The sequence below is a fragment of the Cynocephalus volans genome, chromosome 3, assembly GCF_027409185.1.
Source record: "Cynocephalus volans isolate mCynVol1 chromosome 3, mCynVol1.pri, whole genome shotgun sequence".
Taxonomy (NCBI): Eukaryota; Metazoa; Chordata; class Mammalia; order Dermoptera; family Cynocephalidae; genus Cynocephalus; species Cynocephalus volans.
Genome location: NC_084462.1, coordinates 71851965 through 71872626, shown reverse-complemented (window position 1 = coordinate 71872626; position 20662 = coordinate 71851965). Strand labels below are relative to the sequence as shown.

The 20662-nt window shown below is 35.3% G+C and overlaps 1 protein-coding gene across 2 annotated transcripts in view; it reads left to right on the top strand.

Moving 5' to 3' along the window:
- The window catches only part of PIAS1 (protein inhibitor of activated STAT 1), a 111031-nt gene that overhangs the window by 64141 nt on the left and 26228 nt on the right, over positions 1-20662 (top strand). For both annotated transcript variants that reach the window (XM_063089712.1, XM_063089714.1), the window contains exons 3-7: positions 4409-4493; positions 4757-4804; positions 8176-8266; positions 8924-9058; positions 17655-17760. In XM_063089712.1, coding sequence (XP_062945782.1) covers positions 4409-4493; positions 4757-4804; positions 8176-8266; positions 8924-9058; positions 17655-17760 — 465 coding nt within the window. The remainder of the gene's footprint in view (positions 1-4408; positions 4494-4756; positions 4805-8175; positions 8267-8923; positions 9059-17654; positions 17761-20662) is intronic.

The following is a 20662-nucleotide window of genomic DNA, read 5'->3' as shown; positions in this document are numbered from 1 at the left end:
GATTTTTAAAATATATACTAAAGTAAGTTCCAGATGGATCAAATAATTAGATAGAAATGACATCTAAGAATCTGTGTGTTGATTGAATTTAGAAGGGGAATAATTGTCTAATCTTAGAATTAGTAGAAGAATTTACAAAGAAGATGGTTGACAGACTACATAAAAATTTAACTTTTATGTTATATGAAAATGTAACCAAAAAGAAAAAAATGTAGCAGACTGTGGGAAATATTTGCAGCAAATTTCTAAGGGTTTTAATATTCTTATATGTGAAACCCTTATGCAAATATGTAAATAGGGATAGGACAAAATTGGACAATTAACTGAACAGGAAATTCAACAAATAAACAAGGAAAAAATTTAACCGCAAATTAAACTGTGGTGTTACTAGGATCCACCCATTAAATTAGCAACAACTGCCATGCTGGCCAATTACTAGATGCATAAATTGCTACTGGTATTATATATAAAACAACTATTTGAAAAGCACTCTTCTGATGTGTCAAGAGTCATTAAAATCTCCATACTTTTTGACACTGAAATCTCACATCTAGGAATTGATCAAAAAGAAATAATAACCCTCCCTGCTCCAAAAAACAAACCTGTAAATGCAAAGATGTTCACAGAGTTGTTTCAAATAATGAAAAATTAGAAACCTAAATGACTCATCGGGGCAATAATTAAAAATTTCATGTGCCCCTTGATAGAATGTAATACAACGATTAAAATATAATAGAGATTACAATTGAAAAGTGTGATAAAGGTAATTTTTTTAAGTGGGCTTTTGAAATATATGTATAATTTGGTATAAGAATGACTGGAAGGAAATACATAGAAATGATAACGAGTTATGATGAGAGGATAATAGGTAATTCTTTTCCTATTTTCTCTGATCCAGTGTAATGCTAAGCTGCATTGGTAGAAGTAAGCACCCAAACCAGGGGAGCGCATAGACTTATATTATGAGAAAAGCATGGGTTTTGGAGACAGGAGACATGCAGAGCTGAGTTCCAGTTCTGGTTCTTCTACTTATAAGTATGATGCCTTGACAAATTAGTAACTACTAATTAGTAACTACTCTGAACCTCAATTTCTTCATCTGAACAATGAGGTGATACCTTTTCTTTATGATTGTTGTGTGGATTAGCAATACTAGATGGTAGCTGTTAATAAAATAATGTTCTACCCACATCGTATTTGGGATAATATATATCAAACAACTTACAAGCAGCCATAAATCTCAATGGCTAACAACTAAGGTTTATTTCTCGTGTATGTTACTTATTAGCTGCATGTTGGCTGTGGCTCTGCTCTCTGGGATCAAGGCAGAGGGGAAAGAAAGATGGTAAAATCATAGAATGGCTCTTAAAGGTTTGCTTGGAAGTGGTACACTTCCACTCATATTTCACTGGCCAAGGATAACGGCAGTGGCACTGGGGATATAATCCTCTCACATGGATAGGCCAATATGGAAGGGCAGCACATCTTCTGAACAAATAATATATGCTATGACATCGTGTGTTCAGTTCTGGCTCTCCCTGTAATAAGGGTGTGACAACCTGGGGGAAGATCAGAATAGTGAGTAGTTCTGAAATCTTGCCTGAAATACAGTGGGAAGAGAGTCAAGGAAGAAGGAGAGGCATATTAATGTTTCCTTCATATACTTGAAGGATGGCTATTACTGGATAGTGAGATTAGTTTAGTGCTGTATGGCACCAGTGGGTGGAAGTTACAGCATTTGATTCAGTATAGAGGCAGGAGGAGGAAAGGGAGCAGAAGAGGAAATTGTTGGTTGTTTGAAATGTTACTTCATTTATATTCTTCAGAATAGCTCCTCAGGGGTATGTGCCTGTTGTGTGTGTGTGCTTAAATATCTGAGGAAACAGAAGTGGATAAGAATGTAAGGTCACATGGCAAATAAGTGGCAAAACCAGTTTGGAATTTAGGTCTGAGTAATCTCATCTCTTTCTACTACATTTTTGCTACTCTGTTGAGCTGCAAACTTTCTTAGAATTAAACTGTTCATCACCAGCCATCTTCTGCCTGTTAAAGTAATGCCCACTTCTACCCATCTTTAAAAGGGTTCAAACAGAATAAATGGAAAGATTGAAAGGAAGGTTGAATTCTAGATCAATGAACTCTAGATCTGCAAATTTATTTGATCATATGCACCTCTCAGCAAAATACTTGAGCATTCACCATATATTTTATTTATATATGTATAAAGTATTGTACTAATATCGCATGTTACAAAACATAAAGGAAAAATAGATGTTTAGAAGGTTAAGATTTTACATAAAATTTTAAATTTTTTTGTAATTTAGATTTTAGATTTTATGTAAAATCTCAACTTTATAAAACTTCTATTTTGCAGCTAGATATTTTTTCCTGTATTCCTATGGGTTGTTTCTTGAACCCACAGAGATGCAGACTGTCAACGTTAGAGGTCATTGTTTTGGATGATATTGTAAAACTTCTTTCATCATGAGGAGTCTGTGATTCTGTTTGTCCTTAATTTTTCTGAAAGGGCTAATAATAGCTTAATTCACTTTCAGGAAAGTTTTTAAATATTTTGTCTAAAATCAAAGCTATGAAGTTTTCACTGGCATTCATAGCACCAGTTAAGCCTGAAAATCACAGTGTGAAAGTGTTTTTCCAGATGAACTGTAGCCGCCATGAGCACTACTATCTGTATATAAAAGGAGATGTAAATAGGGTTACTATTAAATAAGAAACCTGATTTCTATCTGAGACACAAGAAGCAGCCTCATTATTTTAGTCATGGCTTCTCTTTCTAAATCTATGTGTCTAAAACTTACTGTATTCATATATTTTGAGTATGAAATTTTGCCTAGAGAGTAGTATGAATTTTTGTACTTGGGAAATTATTTGAGCACAAATGGAGCCAAAGATTTAAATTAGCCTAAGCCTACTGGACTAAAATTTTTATGAAAATATATCCTCTAAGAAGCGAAGGAGTTAGATACTTTCATTGCCTGAGATAGGGAAATGTTTGCTTTTCTACATTCTTGTCTTTAGTTATTGGCCATTGCCAGATTGATGCTTCACAATTAAGATAACTTATTCTGGTTTCTTGGTGATAGATTCTTTAAGAAAAATCCTTCCCAGATCATATAAAGCAGAAACACAACCTAGCCTTTAAAAAATACTCAATATTGAGATGAAATTCTAGATCACCAGTGCTTTTTTCCATTTTTCTTCTCATGGTGATACATTTGTACAGATTTTTTGACATGACATACTGTAATTGGATGGTAGTTGTAAAGTGTTGCTTGCAAGCAGAATAAAACCCAGTTTCAGTAAGTGATTGCAACAGCCAACTTCAGCTGCTTTTTTAGCACAGGTCTTAGTGGCGCATAGGCCAGGAGTTCCTTGATAATAACTCTTAGTGATCCTTTCGTTCTAGGAATTTACCCTGGAAAAGTGCAGTTTAAACATTATATTTGATATTTCTTAAGTTTTTATATTCCTTTAACTCATTCAACAAATAGTAATTTAGTGCTTCTTGTGCCAAGCACTGAGGAAATATAAGTAAACAGGAGAGATATTGACTACATATATGTATATGTGTGTGTGTGTGTGTGTGTGTGTGTGTGTGTGTGTGTGTGTGTATATATATATATATATATTTAACATTTAATTAAAAGCCAGTAAAGCTATTGTTGCCTACAACAGCATACTTTAGGAATCCCTGCACTAGACTAATCTCTGCTTGCCTACCTGCTTGCTCGCTCTTTTTGCTCCCATCTCTCTTCCCCTCCTTCCCTTTTTGTCTCTCTATTCCCTTCCTTCCCTTCCTTCCCTTCTTCTTGTAAATTTTTCCTTCTTTGAGATAGTGACAAGCAAATTTTGAAGCCATGTTATCTGAGAATTGGAGAAACTATATATAATATTTATCGTATAAAACTTGCATGGTATAAACAGGAGATGTTAAAATTCTTAATTTGCTTTAAAAACCAAGTGTCATCTCACCTGTCCAGATCTCAAGGCAGGTGTGTTTGTTACTTAGCTCAGAAACCATGTACCTTTAAATGGGTTTACTTATTCTAAGTAAAATTAGTATCAGTATGTTCTGGACAAGTGTGCTTTTTAGATACAAACATTTATAAGATTAGATAACTTTTTATTAGTCTTTCTTTGTTTACATAGTCTCTGAATTTGAATCCTAATATGTTGTTTTTGGAATTAGCCATTTTTTGTGCCTGTTTCTTTCTGTTATATTACAACTAGCATATTTCTTATTTTTCAGTGTTTTAATTGCCTTATTATCTAAATTCTAGAATATGTTGCAGTTCATTAAAGATATGTGAGTGGGGTTTTTTTTGCTATTTTCTTCTCTGTTGATGAATTTAAAGGTAATTAAAAGTATAATTCTTGTCTTCTTTAGCATCAGACAACAGTCAGCGCTTTCGAGAAACCTGTTTTGCGTTTGCATTGACACCCCAACAAGTGCAGCAAATCAGTAGTTCCATGTAAGTTGTCTTCAAGTGTAACCTGCAGTTTGGCCTTTGAATCCAGTACTGTCTATAAATGATTTTAAAAAGCATTGTATTGGGTGAGTTAGTATTAGTGTTATGTAAATATTGGTTTTGAAAATATTATTATAGTGTGTTAGTTACACTAAGAACAATTTTACCTTTGACAATTTGAAAAACTTTTCTGGGATAACAGTGTCTCTTAATCTACTTTCATGTGCATATTTTAAAAATAATTGTAATTATTCTGTCTATTCTAGGGATATTTCTGGGACCAAATGTGACTTCACAGTGCAGGTCCAGTTAAGGTACAGTGTTGACTAGTATATATTCAAAATTTAAAAGATAATATTTCTTAGAAATTAGTTTAAAAATCTACCTGATTTTCAATAAGTGTATTAAAAGTATTAGGTTTAGATATTTGACTAAGGGAAAGTATTCTCCTGTTATGAGAAATCTTAATTTTTATGCAATTTAGATTTTGGAGGGGCGGGGGTGGCTGGCCAGCACTAATTTAGATTTTAATATAGCAAGTCATGTACCATGTATCTAACCGTGTTACTCCACTTTCATTGCCTCAGTTGGTCGAGAAGCTCTAGCTAATGATAGCTTTAAATAGCTCTATAGAAAACAAGCTTTATGAAAGCAAGGGCCTTATCTTCATAAGAGGTAAACTGCTGTAGATAAGGAACTAGTACTTAAGTCTGCAGTATCTCTTGTGCTAACAAACACCAAGATATTCTCATTTGCTTTGTCCTGTATTTTAAATCATTAATTTAAATATGCTAATGTAGAGTCCATTTGAGACATCTCTTGAAAGTTTTCAGAGACTAACAAAATTTTCCAACGTGGATTCATAGACTCTCCTTATTCAATTTCTTTTCTTAGCCCACTCATTTCTTCTTAGACTAAGAAATATTTTATGTTAATATGTCTCTCTCTTGCTTATATGAACCAATCTTATTATGCTCTTATTATTCAATGACGATACATGTACGAACGTAAGTGTCCAATACTGTTCTTGCTGCAGTAGGATTAGAAGAGGAAATATAAGATAGTTGTTTTCCTCAGTAAGCTATTTTCCCTATATTGTGGGGAGGATAAATCAAACAGATGGCCTAGTCTCAATAATCAGATACTGAATTGTCTATACAAAATACACTAGTAGGCCAGAAAAGCAATTAATCTAAAGCACCTGCTCAGCACTTTGTGGAACAATGTGAAAACTATTACCTAGACTTTAAAATAATGAGGTGAAAACTGGGAAAGCAGAGGAGAGGATGAGTTGATTATTCTAAAAAGAATATGACTGTACTTATTAGCATTTATATTGTAAAACAACACGAGAGAACCTTACCCCTAGTAGAGTAGTGATAATCTAAGTCTTGGTTTTGGAAAGTACTGACAAAGGTGATAAAAGGTATACTTAATCCTCTGTCAGAGGCAGACCATGTAATAATGAATGAATAAATTAAAGGACAAAAATATGATGATACCTTCATAATTAGTTACATATTGCTGTAGTCTTCCTTCCTCAACAATTTGTTTTATGTTTTGCTCATACTGATATGTAACATTATCCTTTAAAACAGTGGTTTTCAATCTATTGCTTGGAGCTGCCCTTAAGGGATTCACACTCTGGCTACCATCCCCTGCAACACACACACATTCTGAACCGAAGTAGTGCTGCTTTTATTCTTTTATTTGTTTTGCATGTATGACTTCTGGGTTAGTTTTCACTTGACGAAAGGGTCCCAAGTCCAAAATAAATTTTGAAAACCATAGCTCTAGAATAAAAGATCTAGTTACTATCCTCAGTATTTTATATAATATAATACATTCTTTAAAGCAGCAATAGGTATGGTTCACATTCCCCAAAGGAAGATTATCTTTCTAAGATAGATCAGCTGTCTAGTTCAGAGATTTCAAGGGACTCAAATTTATCTCTAGAACTTAATGGAAAAAGAACCATTCTGTATTATATTTGGTAATTCTTAGGTGGTTCTTTGTGTTTTCATAAAATAGTTCTTTGTCTCTCCCCTTGCCCCCCGCCATTGCTAGGTCTGCAACCCAAGTGTATTAAGTTAGGAATGTGTGCCTGTCTGCTATCCTAATTATAAATGTTTATCTAAAGCATGAAAATAATTTGGTCAGAATTAAGGTTGGTGTTTACTCTATTAGACACCTAGTCTGTTTTTGTTTTTGCACCTGTTACCCCTACTCTCTGCAGTCTCCCTCTCGCTCCCCCGCCTCCATGAGCTACTTACAGAAACTTTCTCTATTGTTCCCTTTCTCTCTTTTTTCCCTTCAGTTTGTTAGGGTGGTTTAGATTTTCACTTTTTACTTAGTTGAATAGGAGTCAACTTGTCACATAAATTATTCTTTTCCTATAGCTTCAGGTAGCCAGAGTCCATGTTTTAAATTTATTACTGCATTGGAATGGTTGATTTAAAGCTGCGGCATTCTCTTACTGTTGTAGTACAAAGAACTATCCTGTAATGGAAGGTCCTCTTGGGGTTAGAGATGGTCTTGTGAGCTTTGATATGTTTACTAAGTATATTTCTAGAAAATCTTTGTAGATCAGTAATTCTTAACTTTTTGATGGATCCCTAATCCCTTTGAGAATCTGATGGAAGATGTGGATTGTCTTCCTATAAAAATGAACATATATATGTACTCATACAATTTTACATAGAAAATTGTCACATTTTGTGGATCATTCCCAGACACAGATTCCATGCTGGCAGGTTGAGACCCTATACCATAGGTGTTGAGAGAAGATGTTTGCACATGATGAATATTTCACAGAATTCAGAGACAGGGTTTCCTTACCACATAACTCGGAGGTTCTGTGAGCAGTCTCTAAAGGTAGAATGAGCCTCTGGAGTATGTTGGAAATAGGAAGTAGTAAGAATAGATGTGTTAGATACCAAATTAGTGATTTATTTCTTGATCTATATAAGAGTGAATAGAATGAGAATTTACAAAGTATATGAGTATCCTTGGTTTTCCCAAAAGATTGTGCATTTAATTTGGGAATAAATGTTCTCAGGAGTTTTAAAAATAATATTACAAAGTGTGGATATAACACAGATAATGTTATTATTCAACATCTTCAGTCTTGAGGAATAAAGGAGTACTTTGGCTTATTGGACAGAACTTGGTCCTGGGGATGGACTTATAGCCTTTTCAGTACTTTCTGCTGAAAACCAGAAGAGTAGGCAAATAAATTGGAGGAATACTGTATACTATGTCTTCCTCTTAGAATTTATAAAGCATATTAACTTATTAAAATCTGAGAAATTCTGAATTAAGGAAAATTAATTTAATTGTTTTAATTCAGAATTTCTTTAATCTATTCAACTACAGAGCCTTTTTCTTTTAACAGCTGTTAATATCCGAGGAAGTTAGTGCTCCTCATTTGTTTATATGCTTAAGCAAATAATTGGCAACATTATGAAGACAACTACAGGTTGATAGTCATGACTGCCAAAACTGTACATTGACAGAATTATTTATTTTAAGCCTGTTTGCATATGCTTAGTGACTGAGTAAAATGCCTAGTTTTTGTAGTTTTCCCTTTTTTGTTGTTGACCACCTTTTAAGTTAGCTATTGAACAGAAATACTAATGAGGTCATCCTTTAATAAAGAAAATTTAACTTGTCCTTTGTTGTTTAGGTTTTGTTTATCAGAAACCAGTTGTCCACAAGAAGATCACTTCCCACCCAATCTTTGTGTGAAAGTGAATACAAAACCTTGCAGCCTTCCTGTAAGTCCTGAAAGCTATTTTTTAAATGCATTGCCAACATAGCTATCAAATAAGTCATCACAGCTGTTGTTAGTCATCATTTTTCATTAAGAAAACATTTTTATTTTGGATATATATTCATGCGACTGGGTGAAACACTTGTACCACTGTGTACGGTTTGCAACTGTGACATTAGCTGTGAAGACCAAGTCTGGGACTTGGAGATGGGCGTGGTAGCTTTAGTGCTGTACTGAATTTTGGGAAGAAGTTGTTCCAATAAAATCTCAACTGTGAATCTGTAAGCCTGTGGTAGAATGGATTTGAGGGATGCTGTGCCTTAAACAGGGCTGAGGGTGGGGGCTATTTTTGGTCCCCTTGAAAATACTTCTTATATACCTGTCTAAACTCTTCATGAATTCATCCTAGTTCTTAAATTTAAGAGATTTTGAATTTCTATTACTAATATTTTTCTTAGGCTTAGTATAATGGGACTGTAAGGTTGTTTAGAGAAATAACACAGGAAACTTTTATAAAATGTTTGCTTCTCTGCTTTTTAATAAAAACATTCATATTTTTTGGCATGTAGTTTGTAGGGTTTTTTTGTTTGTTTTTTTAAGGAATCAAAGTTGAAATGATTGTGAAAATAATAAATAGAAATGAATTATATTTTATTCTTAGGGGTACCTTCCACCTACTAAAAATGGTGTGGAACCAAAGCGACCCAGCAGACCAATTAATATCACTTCACTTGTCCGATTGTCCACAACAGTTCCAAACACCATTGTTGTTTCTTGGACTGCAGAAATTGGAAGAGTAAGTAAATTTTTATTTCTACCACATTTTCATATTATAAGGAATGGTTAATAACCATGGCTACCTGAGCTTATATATAGATGATATCGTTAAATAGTTGCAAAAGGACTTATCTTTGTCTCACGGTGAATTTTTAACATATTCCTATTAAAAAATGGGATCATGCACTATCAACTGTTTTATAATCTTATCCTTTCACTCAGCAATTTATCATAAACATCTTCCTATGTCATTACGTGTTCTACATTATTTGAAATGGCTACGTCATATTCCAATATGATTATGCCATAACTTAGCCTATTCCCTATTGCTGAGTACGTATTTTTGATTTATTGATCATTCATTCATTGCCATTTCAGAGAACATTTTGAAGACCATCCTAGTAGCTATAGCTTTGCATGAATACATGATAATTTCCTTAGGGTAAGTTTTCAAAAGTGAAATTGCTGAGTCAAACAGCATGTAGAATTTTAAGAAGTTTTATATATATTGACAGATTGCCTTCTCAAAAGATGTACAGATTTATTCTCTGATTTTCAGTGTTTATTCTCATGCCTGCCAACATTGACTATTATCTTTCTAAAAATTTTTACCAATTTTATTAGGTAAATAATGACACCTCTGCTCTAATTAGTACTCCTTTTATTATTACTGAGATTGAACATGTTTTATGTCTGTGATTATTTACATTTTAAAATTGTATTCATGTCTATTTCTGTGTTACTGTTTTTTTTTCTTATTGGTTTATGAGTTCTTCATATATTAAGACTTAACCCTTTGTCACATGTTGTAAATACTTGTTTCCAGTTTGTTTGCCTTTTATTTTTATTTGTGCAATTATTTAATATGTAGAAGATTTAAATTATTATGGAGCCAAATCTTAACCAGTTTTTTCCTTTATGGTCTTTCCTTCTCTCCTCATGAGTCTTTCGTTTACCTTCCCTCCCAAGCTTATGTAAATATTTGTTTATATTTTCTTCTAGACTTCTACGTTTTCCTATTTTACCTTAAAATATTGAATCCATCTTAAATTTGTGTGGTGTGTGATAAAAATTACTTTCATTTTTAAATAGCCAGTTCTAACACCATTAACTAAATAAGTGCTGATTCCGAAATCATCATTGTTATATATCTACTTTTTATATATCCTGGGTGTGTTTCTGAACCTTTTCTGTATTGTTTCTTAGTCTAGAATTCTTCTTCTGGGACAGTTTTCAAAAAATTGCATTTTAAAAATTATTAGAGCTTTTTAATATGAGCTTATATCTATTCACTAATTTATTTGAAATTTATTGAACGCTTACTGTGTGCTATGCACTATACTCAAAACTAGCAGTACCATAGGGAGAAAAAAGTTCTTGCTCTCAGTAGTCTTGAGATCTAGGGGCCAGGTAGTCACACAAAAAAATGTGAACTTATTTATTATAAGTGCTGTAAAGGAGAGGTGTGTGGCGATTTTTAGAGTGTTTTATTAAGGGGCACTTTGAGCTAGGGAGGAAGGTCAGGGAAGGCTTCCTGAGGAAGTAGTTACTGAGCCAAGAACTGAGAGAAGGATGGGAATCAGTTAGGTGAAAGGCTTAGAGGAAACAATCTGCACCAACAGTCAAGTGACGGGGGTGAGTGTAGTTTTTTTCAAGAAGCTAAAAGGGATCCACTGTGACTAGAGTGCAGAGAATGGGGAAGAGCAGTATATGAAATGAGGCTGGAGACGGAAGATACAGCCAAACTGTGCAGGGCCTTGTAGGTAATATTAAAGTTCAGTGTCTTTTCTTTTTAAGCAGAAAGTTTACAGGGCCATATTTCTGTTTAGAAAAGTTTACCCTTCAGAGTGGTATATAGTCTGAATGGAGGCCAGAATCATGCGAGAGTACACCTCTTAGGATCTACCTACTGCAGAAGTATTAGTGAGAGAGAGAATATCTTAGCCTAGAGTGGTGGCACTGGGGATGGAGATAAGTAGGCGGATCTGCAGGACTAAGTGATGGATTGGAAGTGGGGGCAAAGAGAAAGGGAGATGGGGGGGAAAGAAAAAAGAGAGATGTCACAGATGACTCTAGAAAGGTTTGGGTAACAGGTGAATGAATACGACTAAGATAAAACACTGAGAAAGGACTGAGTTTAGGTGTGTTTTGCTTTGGAGCAGGGAGCATTGGAGGACCACATGGAGAAAACCATGCGTTCAATTTTGAACCTTTTCAGTTGGAGATGCCTTTGAGACATCCTGATTAGGCACCTGAGCAGATAGGCTCAGGAGATAAGTTTGGACTAGAGAAAAAAATGTGAGTCATCTGCATATTGGTGGTTATTGAAGCCACACAGGCAGGACTGACATTGCTTGGGTAGAATGTATTAAGTAGGAAGAGAAGAGTGCTAACACCTATCCTGGAAAAAAGATAACATTTGATTTTGGGTAGAAGAGAATGAGCCTGCAGAGTACATGGGGAAACAAGAACAGAGAGGTGGGGCAGAGTGGAGGGGTGGGTATGAGAAGCCTAGAGAAGAGTTTCAGAAAGGAAGGCTTAGATAAAGCAGTATTGAACACCTGTTGAGAGGTCAAGTGTGCTGAAGTCCTAAAAAATACCCTTTCAATTGGGATCACAAAGTGACTTTAGCATGAGCTGTTTTGGTAGACGGTAGGAGTAGAAGACAGATTGTAATGAGCTGGAGGTGAGGCAGTGGAGATACTGAATTATAGAAGTGTGACTTTGGAAAGAGAGGAGGGTGAGCTGGAGGGAAATGTGAGATAACAGATTTATTTGTTTTAAAGGAAGAGTCTTCTAACATGTTTAGAAGGTGGTGGTGGGGATTGTCCTGAGAGTAAGAAATTAAATAAACGTACAAGAGAAAGTAGGAATAATCACTAGTGAATTGCATAGTTGAAGGAATTCACAGTAGCTAGGAGTGACAGCTTCTTTAATGGGAGAATAAAAGGATTGTATGAGTGTATATGTTTGGTACTGGAGAGGTGAGTAAGTTCTGATTTGATGACTTTATGTCTGTGAGATAGGAAGCGTGAGATAAGTCGGCTGAGAATGAGGAAAGAAATAAGGGCTTTGAGGAAAGTGGAAAGGTTGGAAAAGTTATTACAGAGAGTGAGACATGTTCCCCTGCATTACTCTTTTTTTCACATTTATTCTTCCAGATAAACTGTAGAATTTCTTTATATTGTTTCCTCCCCTGTCTTCCTCACCCCACCTCCACATCTTTCTAAGAATTTGGATGAGATTTCTTTAAAGTTATAGGTTAAGTTAGGGAGAATTAATTTATTTACAATATTTAATATACCCATTCCAGGAACTACATTTTTCTCTGTTTACTCAAATCCTCTTTTGTGTTCCTCAGTAATTTAATAGGTTTCTTCTTATAAATCCTGCGTATTTTTGTTAATTCCTGCATTGGTTATTATTTTTATTACTATTATAAATAAGCAGATACTTCAAAAAGTTTGTGGAAAAATAGAATTAAAAGATAACATGGTCATTTGTGGCATCATGGATGGACTTGGAAGTCATTATGTTAAGTGAAGTAAGCTGGGCACAGAAAGATAGATACCACAAGATCTCATTCATATGTGAAATCTTTTTAAAAAAGGTAATATGAATCTTTCCCTGAACTTTTTGAAGTACCTTGTAGCTCTTTTTTCTATTATATTTTCTAAACAATTGATTTATTGTTGATTTCTTTAAAAGCTAGTTATTTTTTAATGTTTACTTCATACCTAATTCATTTATTGATTCCTACAGCTTTTTAGTTGATTTCTTGATATTTCCAGGTAGGCAGTTTTGAGTTTGAGATCTCTCATACAAATCATGATAATCCTAACACTTATGCCATTATTTCTTGTGTTTGTTCTATTGCTACAACTTTGCAAACAGTGTTTAAATAACTTAGGTGCTAATGTACATATGGACTTGTTCCTTATGCTAATGAGAATACTGCTGTTATAGCATTAAGTGTTATAATGGCTATTAATTTTTGATAGAACTTAATTATATCAATGATGTATTTCTTTCTTTTTTTGTGTGTGTGATGAATTCTACACATGTTCTAGGGTAATTTTGATAACCACATGAGGTTACCATTGCCAAAATCTTTTGAAATTTAAAAATTCTTTTGAGAGCTATACAAATAAAGGATTCTTTTATAACTATTATTCCTTCACACAGTGGTTGGGCTGGAGGGAACTGTTATTTGCATTTCCCAGAAAATTTTTTACATTGTATTACCTTTACCAGCTCGCTCGCTCTTTTTTTTTTTTTTTTTTTTTTTAATTTTTATTGAATCAAAATTGATTATACATATTTTTGGGGTTCAACATTGAGATATGTTGATCAAATCAATATTACTAGCATATGTATTGTTACAAATCATAATTATTCTTTATGCCCCTTGTCCAGTCTCTCCCCATTACTCCCCTCTAATCACCCTAGATTTCTTATCTCCCTCTGAAAGAATAATGGTTACTCTGTTGATTTGCTGCCCAAATGATCTGTCCAATGCTGAGAGGCGTGATCAGGTCCCCCAATACTATCATACCACAGATGCCTCTTCTGTCACTCTGAAATGGGCTCTATGGAGAGAGACATGCTTCTCCTTTATCTCTGCTGGTGACTCTCCTTGTATCAACACACTTCAGTGGCTGGTGGACCATTTGCGTGGTAGTTGTGGTGTCTAACTGCCTTTGTGGCAGCCATGGTTATCATGATGGCTGTGGTGGGCCACCCACATGGAGGAGATGTTTTTGGCATGCTCCTTGGTGCTGGCGGTGTGCCTGGTTGTAGAGAGTGTCTGATTCCCCTTCTCCATGCCTCAGGCCTCTGGGTGGGGCCCTGCAGTGCTGTCACAGTGTGCCTGGTTGTGGGAAGAGGGTCCAGTCCCCAGCTCCACTCCTTGGGTTCCTGGGCAGGGCCCCAAGGTGCTGGTGGTGTGAGTGGTTGTGGGTGGGGGTCTGGCCCTTGACTCCATGCCTCATTTCCCCTGGTGGGCCCCAAGGCATTGGTGGTGTGCCTGGGCTGGGACTAATTTTTTGTCCTTTGCTTACTTCTAACAGGGGGGAACTTCCTGTGGGAACCAGTACTTGAGTACTGTGGTTGAGCTAAATTGCTGCTTTGCTGCTGTTTCCATAGGGAAGGCTTTTTGTGCAGCTCAGGGTTTAATGGTTGACCTTATAGGTACTTCCGGCTCTCGAGATACTCGGTGCACCTGGGTTGTGTAGAAACTCTGATCTGGGCCTGAGTTTTTTCATCATACTGCACCCCATACAATTCTGCTTTCTCGACCAGTCTCCTCTGAGTGGTCCTGTGCTGATTGGGGGGTGGATTGGCTGTCCTTGCGGTGGCCCAATGTTCTCCTGGTGGGCCTGTCTCCCCCACCACCTCCCCCAAACACTTTCCATGCGATGGGCCCTGTGTTGGTCTCTTGCGTTGACTCACCAGCCTCTGAATGGCTCCCCTTTTACAGCTGTTCTGGCTCCTCGCTCCTGCGTTTGTCCATGGGAACCCTATTAGTGGTCTTGCTGTCCTGGGGGCCACCAAAGTCCTCTTCTCCCTTCCATCTCCAAGTAACTCTATCTTAAGGGCACAGCTGTAGCTTCTGCTGGCTGCTGCTCCATGTGCTCCAGCATTAAAGAGGCTGTAGCCCGAAACGCTGAGAGCAATTTTTTCTTTCATTGTGGTTTCTCCTGCCTTCGTGAATTCTGTAGGTCTCACCTCCTCTTCACATGAGCTCCAGCGGCCCTAGCTAGGCTGATGTTACATTTTTATAGTTGTAAATGGTTGATTTGTGGGAGAGAATGACACCAGGGACCATCTATTCCACCATCTTGACCGGAACTCCTCAATGATGTATTTCTATATCTTTGTTAGAAAGGGATTTTTAATTTTATCAAGATCCTTTTTGACATTTCCTTTGATTTATGTGTCACTGTTAAGTTTTTAAAATCCTTTTAAATGTTTTACTTTTAGTGTACCTTGGAGTTCCCTTCTCCCCCTTTTTGAAGAGAATGTTGAAAATGTTTGTTTTGGTTTTGTGTATGAAAAGTATAGCCCACCAAGAAGGAAGGGAATGTTTTGGGTGACAAATGAAAGGAGTCTGAAACTGTGAGAGTGGAAGGAAATATGGTCACTGATATGTAGCACTAGAGGAGTGAGGGAGATACTCTTTCATGGGGAGCCTTCCAAACCACAGAGATTTGAAGGTTGACAAGTTGGAGACCTTTTTGAAGTAAAACATTGAAAGAAAAGTAATTTTTTCCAAAACCTAGAAGATAACTTATTAGATTATTTTTAGATCACTTTTAATTCAACTTGTGAAGATACTTTGAATAGTTCACGTAGAGTCTCTTTACTATTTTGCATATAACTTTTTATGATTGGTTGCCACTGAGAAATGCTATAAATATGTCTTTTCAAAGAGCCAGTGCAGTACCTGAAGGAAATAAGTGAACTATATTATAACTTCTTATCTTACCTCAGAGTAATCACTACACTTAGTATTTATTAAACTTATTATTTGTAGAGAAATTACTTAGGTACTGGTGTAAAGGGCATATAATAAATAGACTATTTTAATTATGGAGAAAGTGTTTCATGAACATAATAAACAATTCTGAAGACTTTTGAAAGAGCAATAGACAAAAATATCAGAGTAATATATATATCTCAATAGTTGGAGTTAGGTACTACTTTGAATGGTTAGCAGGAACAATATAATATCATCAACCTAGAACAAATACTATGCCACTATTAAGTTTTGGGGTTTTTTGCAGCTGAGCCTCTTTTATATGTAAAATTTAATTTCATATTATTAATACAAGAGGCGTTTGTTAAGACCTGACATTCTTTTTGCTGCTTTTTTTTTCTTTCTTCTGTTTGGTAACATGTTTCAACTAGAGTGAACATACCTTCTCACTAACTTGTTGTTGTGGTTTCTACTTGATCTCTTAAATATTTATATAAAGCCTTAGGGTAATTTCAAGTTCTGAAGATTCAAGCTGTCAGTACATAATTCTGCAGTGTTAATTAGCATTCCTCCAGTTTATATCACACTCTTGAAGCACTAAGCAAATAAATAATAATGAGAATTGTTTCTAAAGTTTTTTTTCCTAAAAGATTTTCAGTTCTTTGTTAGATCCTCTAAAATTTAGGAAAGTTGTAACGTTGCTTGTTTCTCATTAATACATTGTGAAATTTGTTAATGAAAGTAAGTTAGCTTTTTTGACACTTCATTTTTTTGCCCAGAAAATGTATAGCACGTGAACATGGATCGGTTTCTGAACTTTAAGTGAAAATTTGACCTCCTAGAGGATACTGTTGGATATTTTCTCATGTTGCCAAATGAGGGGAATGCATTTTCAAAAGTGTGAAATTAACTGAAAGTTGGAATGTGCATTAGACTAGATTAGGAAGTTCAAAGCAATAGGATGTTTGAAAGCAAGAACTGTAGAGAACTACACTGGCCTTGATTATTAAGTCCCTTGTCTTGATATCCCTACTCGTTCTTCTTGGTTTCTAGTGCCTGCTCTGTCACCAGGCAGTTTCATGATCAAGAGCAGATTACATAATCTTTTTGTGTCTCAGTTTTATCAACCCTTCACTTACAAAAATACCTATCCTACCTATCTTTTATAGGCCTTCTGCAAGGTTTAACTGAAGTAGGTAGTATATGATAAGAGTGCTTCAAAAACTGTGTGAAGCTATGATGGCAGCAAATATTTTTCCTTTTGTTTATTTTCACATCTCTTGATCTACCTCTTGATCCCAGCACCAAATGGGAAGTAGATCACAGCACCAAATAGAAAGTGGTCCTTCTTGTTTAGATTTCTCTGCTACCCTTCATAAGCATCAGCCCTCTTCCTCTTATCCAACCTTGTGCCCTTCATTAAGTCTTGGCTTATTGATAATTGTTTTCTTTGAACCCTTCTGCCACTACCGTCTCTGGGTACTCCTTCTGCTGGTAATGGGTATTCATCTATTCATTTGCCAAACTATTAGCTTCTCTTCAAAAACCTTCTTTAATATTCCCTCTGATTGTTGTGATAATGGCCCAAGTAGGGTTTTTTTCAAGAGCTAGTTGAAGGCATAGAGAGAGGTTAAAATGTAATAGATTAGGAAGCCAATCTCATTTGTAATCTTTTATATAACTACTATTTATTTTAGATATATGTATTACTTACTAGATAGGGTTTATGATAGCTTTGACATCTTAGTAGCCTTGGTTTATATTTAGTCTTAATGGTGTTCTTTCATATAAGTGCCTTAAATTTACTTGACTTCAAGTATAGGCAGTCAGGTAATATAGAAGCATGATAGACCTGGGTTTAAAGTCTGAGTTTGTCATTTGATGCAAAATTAGGGTACGTTTTTTTTTACTTCTCTATACTTCAGTTTCCTCATCTATAAAAACAGATTTATGACCACCTCAGCAGCCTTTCGATCAGGATTAAATGAATTATTGCTCATGAAAACACCTAAGATAGTGCTTGCCACACAATAGGTCTTTTAAGAAGTGTTAGTTTTCTTTCCCTATCACTGTGAGATTAAAATAGATGTGCTGTTTACTTACATATGTTGTTTGTTTTCTACTTTTTTTTTTCCAGAACTATTCCATGGCAGTATATCTTGTAAAACAGTTGTCCTCAACAGTTCTTCTTCAGAGGTTACGAGCAAAGGGAATAAGGAATCCGGATCATTCTAGAGCTTTAAGTATGTATGATAAACTTATTTCATTTGTGCAGCTAAACTATTTTTTTAAAGATTAGAGTAGTATTTTCTCAAATGAGGAAATTTTTGGATTTGTGTTTTTACTAGAACCTGTTGTAGAGGATTAAAAACACTGATAACCTAGTTTTGTGAGCTTGTAAAACAAGACATGAGTAGTTTTAATATCTTTCTCATGAACTATATGTTATCATCTATATTTCATTGATCTTAAAATTAACTTTTTAAAGTCAGTCCATAAACATGGAAGAATATTTTATTACAACTTCATAAAATAAATACATGTTTATGGAATTCTAGGAGATGGGAAAGAAATCTTGGCATAAATTTCAAGAACGGTATTATAGATTGGAGGTCTATCCATGAAAAATGTACAGGGTTATATGACGACTACATCCCTACATTAACAAAGTAAGAAGAGTCAGTGGGGTGGTAGAAATAATAATGAAGTGGGTTCTACCATTAATCAACTATGTGGCCTTGAACAAGTCACTGTACTCCTGAGTCTCACGTTCCTCATCTGTAACAAGAAGTTTGTACCGTGTGATTTCTAAAGCCTCTCCAAAGTCTGGGTTCACAGGTGCGAATTACTGGATGGTTTGTTTTGATGTATTGAATTTCAGATGTAAGTAAGGTCTGCAAATGAACTGTTCTGGCCTCAATTTTTGAGGGTTAAGGTCACAGATTAGTGGTCTGTCCAAAGAGGTAACTAAGTTCTTTACTCTCTTCTTTGTGAGAGGTAGATTCTTCATGGATGGATTTTGGGTGCTGGGCACTTAGGAAAGAAAACTTTTACAGGCAGGAGTTAGATAGTTCTCCTTTAAAGATTCTTGACATGAGTTGATTAATGGAGCCCACTATTAGATTTGTAGTTAGGAACACTGGTGGAAAGAAATAAGGCAGTAAGGCCAGTTTTCCTCTTACTACCATTTGTAGCGTGGCTTTTATCCTTTTCTCTAACTTGTTTCTATGCCAGAGTAAAACATCCCACTACCCCTGAATATCAATATACCCTTAATAGTTCATTGAAGGACTTTTCTATATTGAAAGGGCCCCTTTAAAAATGCAAATAATCCTGAATCAAGGGGAGCACACTTTTGGCTAATGCTGCTTTAGACATTCATTGACAGATGATGGAGAGCTAGAAGGACAGCACTGGTTTGGGATCTGGGGGAGTGGAAGCAGGGGAAAAAATGTAGTGGAAATCTAGCAAGAAGAGAATGGACACTTATTTTCCTTGAAGGGGAGTGCAAAAGAACTTTTTTTTTTCCCTTTTTTTTGGTGTGTGTGTGTGTGAGATTTAGCAGTTTAATTACCAAACTCCAGAAAAATACACATGAATCTTTGGATCCTGGGCAAATATAGGAAGTTTTTCCGCTGATCACTGATTGGTGGAGTTCAGTGAGCAAATAAACGCTGAGCTTTTAAAAACTTATTCCATTTTTACTTTTTTCTGAGATGGTTGGAATCAACCAAATTAAAAGCATCAATTATGGAGATTTTCAGTTGTGTAGAATGAATAGTTTGTCAAGGAGAATCAAATATCTCATAGGTAATTTGAAACTAAGGCAGACGCAATCTTGAATGGTACACAGAAGCTTATAAGGCTTTAAGGACATGAAAATAAAATTTAAATACTTATTTTCTCAAGTTTTCTTGCCAATTACATTTCCTCCCTGTGTACCTGCTATATGAAGATGTGTCCATAGTGAAGGTTACTTTGCACATTGGTCCTTAATCACTGTATTTAGGCCTTAGTCTAAGTCACTCTGCTTCCAAAAGTGCTAGAACTTCTTTTTTCACAATTTTGCTGAAGTATTCCTGGTCATTCTACTGAGAATTTTCATATTTGCCTCATAGTGCTGGAATCTCAGCTACTTAGAAAGCATTATGGAATAATGTGAGCCTTGGTGGAAAAGGAAACACCAAAAAATAAGGCATATAAAGCTGTTTTATTTAATAATAATAATAATAATAGCAGCAACAGCTACAAGGCAAGCTGTCTTTGCTCAAGCTAGTTCTTCTCCACTTGTAGCTATAGCACCACCTGGAGGGAGAGTAGGAAGGTGAGCCTGGGATTATTTTATTTTCTCCAAGGAGCCATAGTTAGTTACTATTAAGCAGCAAAAGCTTAATAATTAATAAGCAAAAGCTGCTTAATTCAAAAGCTATTTATTTTAATTCTGATACATTGCTGGATGTGGAGAGGAATTGCACATTGGATGAGATTTTTGTGCGGTTTAATATTTTTTTCTTACTTATTGGCCAGGGGAACCAATAGAACATTAATATGGATTCCACCAGTAAGAAATTTGTTGTAATCAGCTAAAGAACAGGTTATTTACCTTTATGCTTTCTGTAAAGAAATAACTTTCCGAATAAATTGTGTAATTAAATATTTAAAATAACAAAAAAATGTCACTTATCTCAGATATTTTTGAAGAATCAAATTACTTGTTCATTGTAAGTTATTCTTAACCTTATATATAAATTCTACTGGCAAAGTTTTATTAGTCAAGTCAGGCACTATTATGTTCTTGAAAGAATAAAGTTGATAATATTTAGACTTTTACAGAAAATCCATTCTCTGATTTCAATTGATTTAATAAGTTTTATCTTGTGGTTTCCACTTTTGTGTAGAGTTGTCCCTCACTACAATCACAGAAACAGTCTTTTTACTAACTTCTGGTCAAGTTCCTCCCTCTTCTCCCCTCTTCCTTCAGCAGTTACTTCAAACTTTAGCCATGCTCTACTCAAACACTGTCCACCTGCTCTAGCACACTGCCAGTGCAAGAAAATTGGGGCCACAAGGTGGGAATTCTCCCAACTGCTCATTTCTTCTTTAATCTTGGTGCTGCTATAATTACTTTTCAACTTATCTACATTT